The sequence below is a fragment of the Mus caroli genome, unplaced genomic scaffold, assembly GCF_978045245.1.
Source record: "Mus caroli unplaced genomic scaffold, Mus_caroli_1 scaffold_15, whole genome shotgun sequence".
Taxonomy (NCBI): domain Eukaryota; kingdom Metazoa; phylum Chordata; class Mammalia; order Rodentia; family Muridae; genus Mus; species Mus caroli.
The window spans coordinates 98,881,375-98,888,923 of record NW_028227270.1 but is presented as its reverse complement, the minus strand read 5'-3'; the positions used below and the strand labels follow the sequence as shown (position 1 = coordinate 98,888,923).

The 7,549-nt window shown below is 41.6% G+C and overlaps 1 protein-coding gene across 1 annotated transcript; it reads right to left on the bottom strand.

Moving 5' to 3' along the window:
- Positions 1-4,728: 4,728 nt before the first annotated feature.
- On the bottom strand, positions 4,729-7,206 carry LOC110308575 (putative vomeronasal receptor-like protein 4). Its single transcript, XM_021181008.2, has one exon. It carries the CDS (start codon positions 6,638-6,640, stop codon positions 5,732-5,734), a length of 909 nt encoding a protein of 302 aa, XP_021036667.1. The 5' UTR covers positions 6,641-7,206; the 3' UTR covers positions 4,729-5,731.
- Between the last annotated feature and the right edge of the window lie 343 nt (positions 7,207-7,549).

Below are 7,549 nucleotides of genomic sequence, written 5' to 3'. Positions count from 1 at the left end.
TTGGTTGATTCTTTGAATAGTTCTTCGTGTTTCCACTTGGTTGATTTCGCCCCTGAGTTTGATTATTTCCTGCCGTCTACTCGTCTTGGGTGAATTTGCTTCCTTTTGTTCTAGTGCTTTTAGGTGTGTTGTCAAGCTTCTAATGTGTGCTCTCTCTAGTTTCTTTTTTGAGGTACTCAGAGCTATGAGTTTTCCTCTTAGAAATGCTTTCATTGCGTCCCATAAGTTTGGGTATGTTGTGGCTTCATTTTCATTGAACTCTAAAAAGTGCTTAATTTCTTTCTTTATTCCTTCCTTGACCAAGGTATCATTGAGAAGCGTGTTGTTCAGTTTCCACGTGAATGTTGGCTTTCTATTATTTATTTTGTTATTGAAGATCAGCCTTAGTCCATGGTGATCTGATAGGATGCATGGGACAATTTCAATATTTTTGTATCTGTTGAGGCCTGTTTTGTGTCCAATTATGTGTTCAATTTTGGAGAAGGGACTATGAGGTGCTGAGAAGAAGGTATATCCTTTTGTTTTAGGATAGAATGTTCTGTAGATATCTGCCAGATCCATTTGATTCATAACTTCTGTTAGTTTCACTGTGTCCCTGTTTAGTTTCTGTTTCCATGATCTGTCCATTGGTGAAAGTGGTGTGTTGAAGTCTCCCACTATTATTGTATGAGGTGCAATGTGTGCTTTGAGATTTACTAAAGTTTCTTTAATGAATGTGGCTGCCTTTGTATTTGGAGCATAGACATTCAGGATTGATAGTTCCTCTTGGAGGATTTTACCTTTGATGAGTATGAAGTGCCCCTCCCTGTCTTTTTTGATGACTTTGGGTTGGAAGTCAATCTTATCAGATATTAGAATGGCTACTCCAGCTTGTTTCTTTCTACCATTTGCATGGAAAATTGTTTTCCAGCCTTTCATTCTGAGGCAGTGTCTATCTTTTTCTCTGAGATGAGTTTCCTGTAGTAGCAAAATGTTGGGTCTTGTTTGTGTAGCCAGTTTGTTAGTCTATGTCTTTTTATTGGGGAGTTGAGTCCATTGATATTAAGAGTTATTAAGGAAAAGTAATTGTTGCTTCCTGTTATTTTTGCTGTTAAAGTTGGCATTCTGTTCTTGTGGCTGTCTTCTTTTAAGTTTGTTGAGGGATTACCTTCTTGTTTTTTCTAGGGCGTGGTTCCCGTCCTTGTATTGGTTTTTTTCTGTTATTATCCTTTGAAGGGCTGGATTCGTGGAGAGATAATGTGTGAATTTGGTTTTGTCGTGGAATACTTTGGTTTCTCCATCTATGTTAATTGAGAGTTTGGCTGGGTATAGTATCCTGGGCTGGAGTTTGTGTTCTTTTAGTGTCTGTATAACATCTGTCCAGGATCTTCTGGCTTTCATAGTCTCTGGTGAAAAATCTGGTGTAATTCTGATAGGCTTGCCTTTATATGTTACTTGGCCCTTTTCTCTTACTGCTTTTAGTATTCTATCTTTATTTAGTGCATTTGTTGTTCAGATTATTATGTGTCGGGAGGTACTTCTTTTCTGGTCCAGTCTATTTGGAGTTCTGTAGGCTTTTTGTATGTTCATGGGCATCTCTTTCTTTAGATATGGGAAGTTTTCTTCTATAATTTTGTTGAAGATGTTTGCTGGTCCTTTGAGTTGAAAATCTTCATTCTCATCCACTCCTATTATCCATAGGTTTGGTCTTCTCATTGTGTCCTGTATTTCTTGGATGTTTTGAGTTAGGATCTTTTTGCATTTTCCATTTTCCTTGATTGTTGTGCCGATGTTCTCTATGGAATCTTCTGCACCTGAGATTCTCTCTTCCATCTCTTGTATTCTGTTGCTGATGCTCGCATCTATGTTTCCAGATTTCTTTCCTAGGGTTTCTATCTCCAGTGTTGCCTCATTTTGGGTTTTCTTTATTGTGTCTACTTCCCTTTTTAGGTTTAGTATGGTTTTGTTCATTTCCATCATCTGTTTGGATGTGTTTCCCTGTTTTTCTTTAAGGACTTCTACCTGTTTGATTGTGTTATCCTGTTTTTCTTTAAGGACTTGTAACTCTTTAGCAGTGTTCTCCTGTAATTCTTTATGTGAGTTATTAAAGTCCTTCTTGATGTCCTCTACCATCATCATGAGATATGCTTTTAAATCCAGGTCTAGCTTTTCAGGTGTGTTGGGGTGCCCTGGACTGGGCGAAGTGGGAGTGCTGTGTTCTGATGATGGTGAGTGGTCTTGGTTTCTGTTAGTAAGATTCTTACGTTTACCTTTCGCCATGTGGTAATCCCTGGAGTTGTTATATTGTCTCTGTTTAGAGATTGTTCTTCTGGTGATTCTGATTACTGTCTATCAGCAGACCTGGGAGACAGGCTCTCTCCTCTGAGTTTCAGTGGTTAGAGCACTCTCTGCTGACAAGTTCTCCTCTTACAGGGAAGGTGCACAGATATCTAGTGTTTGGACCTCCTCCTGGCCAAAGAAGAAGGCCCAAAACAGGACCTTTCCCAGATGCTGTGTTGCTTTGGCAGGTCACAGAAGCTGTCAGCTTCTGTGGTGCACACTCTCACCTGTGCAGACTAAGTTCCTTAGTTTGGTGGAGTCCGGGATCCAAGATGGAGCTCCCTTCTCTTGAGGCAGAGGGCTCCCGTGCAGGGCAGGACCACTGTCCTCCGGCTGGGAGGGTGCCGGATGTCTGCGGCCCCAAAAGGGTGCTGCCTCAGCGACTCTGTGGCTCCCGCCTGTCCCAGAAGCTGTCTGCCTCTGTGGTGCACACTCTCACCTGTGCAGACTAAGGTCCTAAGTTCTGCGGAGTCCCAGCACCAAGATCCCAACATTTTCTTTAACCTAGTTGGACATTATTAAAATTCATCAAAAAGACACTACTTGAGAAACCCACAACCAAGACTGTTGAATGCATGCATTCCTTGGGAGAATTTCAACTCTTGACCAGGGAGAGGACAAGGGAGTGTGTGTGTGTGTGTGTGTGTGTGTGTGTGTGTGTGTGTGTGTGGTCTCGGCTCCCCTGCCAATCCTGTTTGATACTTCTTCAGTGACTTCATGTTTCCACTTCTCAGGTAGGAGCTGCAGCAAGCTGAAGGAGAACTTTGGTGAACAGCATATAGGGCGCCTACAGGAGCCTCCCTGGGGAGCCTGCAGCATAGGGGGCCTGAAGGACAAGGGCCCAGGGAACTTTTTTGATTCTTCTTGTCCTCCTGGTCTGGAGGCTGTGGAGTTCTAAGACCTGCAAGGTCCTGTCCCTGGACAACACCACACTGCACGGGCTTCAGCGAGCATCTCCGTTCTGGGACTGAACATGGCAATCCTTCCATCAGCAGCCGAACCCCATGCACCTGAGCAGCAGTGAGAGGACAGAACCCAAGCATGGCTGGCATTCAGGGGTGCAATCACCTTGAAATGCCAAATGTTCTGTGTATACCCTAACGGGTAAGTATAAGTGGGAGCCAGCTGTTGTGGCTCAGTGTTCCTGAGCAGTTTACACAGCCCTGGACTCAGGAACTGTCACTCTTATGTGGAACTTGTTTTCCTAACCATAATGGCAGTATCTGAACAGTGACATTTCCCTTGTGTTTTCTTATTAATGCCGTGACCACACAGCAATGTCATGAAAGTGTTTGGAACTGCCTTCCATGTTTTAGTTTAACCCGTTCTTTAGATACTGGGACCCTGCAAAGCCAAGCACTTAATATGGGCAGTAAATTAGCTTCTTGTCCTGGTTTTCTCCACTTTGTAAGAGACCTTCAGATAAAGGATGCTTTCCGACATCCTTCTTCTTCACTTGTTTTCCTGCTCATTGGCTTAGAACAGCCAATAGTAAGTGCTTTGTAAAGAAGTAGAGGAGTCAGCAATGATGGAAGAGCAGTAGAAGGAACAAGAAGACAGGAAAGATTTGTGGGTCTTTATAAGACTAAAACTCTGGCATGGGAAACAATACAATTCTAATTTTGGGTGACTGCATGCCCTTCTGCAATTCCCTATGAAGGATGCAGCATGCTAAACTGCAGGACAGGAATGATGGGTGTTGGGGACAGCATACCATGACATGGATGGCATCTAGATTCTTGAGGAGCAGGAGACACATTCCTCTGGGGAATCCTCCATCAGGAATAAGGAACTGCCTGCAGCAGGCCTGAATGGTGACATATCAGAAGTCCACAGGCAGTTTGTTTGTAGAAAAGTTGTTTCCATTTCTCCTGACCTCAGCCTTGGACTACAGTTATATAGATTTCATTTGTGTGTGACTGCTCTTCAGTTGGCCTTGGTGTGTATAATTATTCTGCTAATATCTGATTTTTCTATTTCTTTCTCCTTCTGCTCTGGTGAATTCTGTGAAGCTAAACAGTCAAAAATTGAGACTTAGGACAGCACAGAACAGTCCTAATGGCCCAGGTGCATGCTGTAAAAGCAATTCTGGAAAATTAACCTAAGAATCCAGGAGGAATTCTCTTTTTTGAGAGCAATTGTAGTTTCGGATTAATGTTTGACTTACAAAGAAACTTTGAAGAAATTATGTCTAGAAATAAACTAGAAAATGAAACAGAACCACATACTGCTAAAGTCACACAAGTTCCATTACCAGAAAGTGAAGGAATTTACTGGAACTATGAAAATCATTAGTATGAGAGACACAATCCTGGGATAGGGGGAAAATGGAATAAGGGAACATAAACATGGGCTACTTTAGTTCAGAAAGAAAAAAAGGTATTGAAGTTATGAAATGAGTTTTGCACAACATTTGAGAGGGGTTCCTGGTCTCTTTTAGATATGTATGGATAAGCAAGTAAAAATTAGACTCCTGAAAGAAGAAAGAATACATAAAATAATATGCTAGTAAAACTAAATCTAAATACTGGGACTCTTATGAGGGTCATTGTGTGCAGGGTGCAAAAGCAGAAGATTGTGGATTGCTGAATTAAGGATTAACATGATTCTTTCTAACCACTGTCTGACACTTTTGCCCATGTTGTGTATCAGTGGAACTCCACAGTAAACCGCACGTCATTGTCCTTGGAGCTTTGAGTTCTGAAATATAATAAGTTTAATGTTAGAGTTTAAATAATGATAAATTTGCAATTTTTATTTTGGCCATCTGCATACAAAAAAGAGGAAGCCTGAAACTTTGGGAAACGATTGTAATTCTTAATTCTTTGTGAGATCTGGTCATTCTTTTGAGTTTGACACATCTGGTAATGATTATTCAATGTCTCTCTTTCTACTTCCTCTTTTGAGTGGCAATAAAAGTTAGGAGTTAGTTAGATGGGCAGGGAGCACAACCTCCCGCCTGAGAGAGTGCCTGGGAGAGCGTTAGCAGAACATCAAGTTTCCAGATTGCCCATCAGCTTATACCTCCCACCCCCCAAAATTAGTGTCCTGTGTATTCCTTATGCACTTTCCAGATATCCCTGCTTCCAGTTGAGAACCCTGATCTTGTGTCCAGGCTAGATCCCAGCATGTAAGATCATAGGATGGGGAGCATCCCTGCCCACTTCCTAGAGCCTGAACCAGTCTTCAATTATCTAGGACAGGCTGTCTGAAAAAACAACAACAGCAAACCAAACAAAAACAAAACGAAAGAAACAAGAAAAAAACCCACAAAATAAAACAAAACCCAAACCAAACATTTATTATCATAACCAATTATTGCTATGATACATTAGAATGGCAAAGCACAGTGATTCCAGTGTTTATAGCTTTGTTCACAAAGAACTCACTGAGAAAAGGAATATCATATTGCTCAGGGGACACAGCAGGGCTTAGGAACACAAATATCCCTGATGATCAGGATAAAAGGGCTGAGACCAGCATAACTAAGTACTAAAAATGCTTTAATATTTAGTATTGTGGAGTCATGTGTCACTGTGGAACCTGTGTATAAGGAGAAAATGAAATCTGCCAAATAAAAGAAAAGGAAACATGTCATGAGAGTGAGAACCCTCTGGGTAGCTCTGATTTCTGGCCTAGAATTGTCAGCAGACCTGGAGCTGTGAAGATAGAGGACACGGACATGATGTTTGTACAGACGGAGAGACATAGACCCACTGCTGCAGCCCATGAGACCCTGGAAAATGACATCACGAAGAGCCATGAAAGAAAGAAACAGCCACTTAACTGTGTGCCTGGATGGCAGCATATAGCAATACCCAGTAAACATCCCAGCTACAGACCTGTTCATGCTACTGCCTGCTGTGATATAGTACAGCAAATTGGAGCTTATCAGGGAATTAAATATCCAAAAGAGGAGGAGAAAGGCAAGAACATGCCATGTGGTCTGTGGTTTGAGCTTTCTCCACAGTGTGGTCCTAGGATTGATGGTGACAGCCTGGACCACGCTGAGGAGACAGGTGGTGCAGATGGAGAGGCCACGGGCAACTCTTTCTAGATAAATTATAGTTTTACAACCAACATCACCCAGGAAGTTTCTGATGTAAAAACTTGTGGCTATGTTTCTGACCCCTATGCAATAAATAATGATTGTGTTTACAAAAGCCAAGTGGATGAAAATTACATCTATTATTTTCTTCTCAGGACCCATGATGACTGCATACAAATGTCTTACAAATAAGATTTTCTTTCCTAAAACCCCAAGTCCAATAAGTGAAAGGAAAATTGTCCCCTCGATGAGGTCACTCCAAATCATCTTCATGCTCAGAACTAGGAAAACCTTTTCAGAAACACAAGGAAGTAAACATGATGTAGTTCATGCCCGTAGGTTTTCTGTTTTCTTTAGTGAAGTGAACAGTGTATTATGTAAATGCAGAGTTCTTTGCTTAAAGTTTCCTGATCTTGTTCTTGGACCTTCCACTCTTGCTTCTACAGACCTGGAGGTGATGATGTTGACAATTGGACATGAGCACCATGCTGATGCCTCCACAGAAGGTAGTTCTTTATATTCTTCATATCTAAACATTTTCCCATGAGAACACCCAAATAAAGGACCGCATCCTAGAGTTTCCAAGTCATGATACCGAACATTAGATGCTTCTCAGCTCGGACCCTCTTTGCAGTCTGGTACACACTCATCACTCAAGTATGCACTGAGCTAACAACAACAACAACAAAAATTGGCAGTTTCTCCAAGTTTCTATAATACATGCCCAAACAGTGTTGCTTTCCAGGTAAGTATATGTGGCTTTTTCTTGTCTGCAATTCTGAATTTACTTTAGAAATAAATAATAAATAGATGCCTTGACCTGCAGGGATAATCAGTGGGGACCTAGGGCAGGAAAAAGAGAATGAGAGGGATAAGAAACACAAAGAATGAGAGCAAGACAATTTGACTGATCAAGCTCTGAAAAATTTTATTCTGGGATGGCAATATAAGAAAAAGGAGGCTTCAAGGGAGTGGGGAAGAGCCTGAGGGCTCTCTGATGGTCAGGTGGCAATCTTCAGCTCCTGGAACCAACAGTCACAGTGTCCTCTCTACCCACAAATAAGTTCTCTCAGGGCTGTTTATGTAAGCTAGAAATTTTCCACAAGGCCATGGCTGAGACCATGGCTCCCGGCAAATAGATTAATTAGTTATAATAGTATATAGCTTATCCCCTTGGATGGT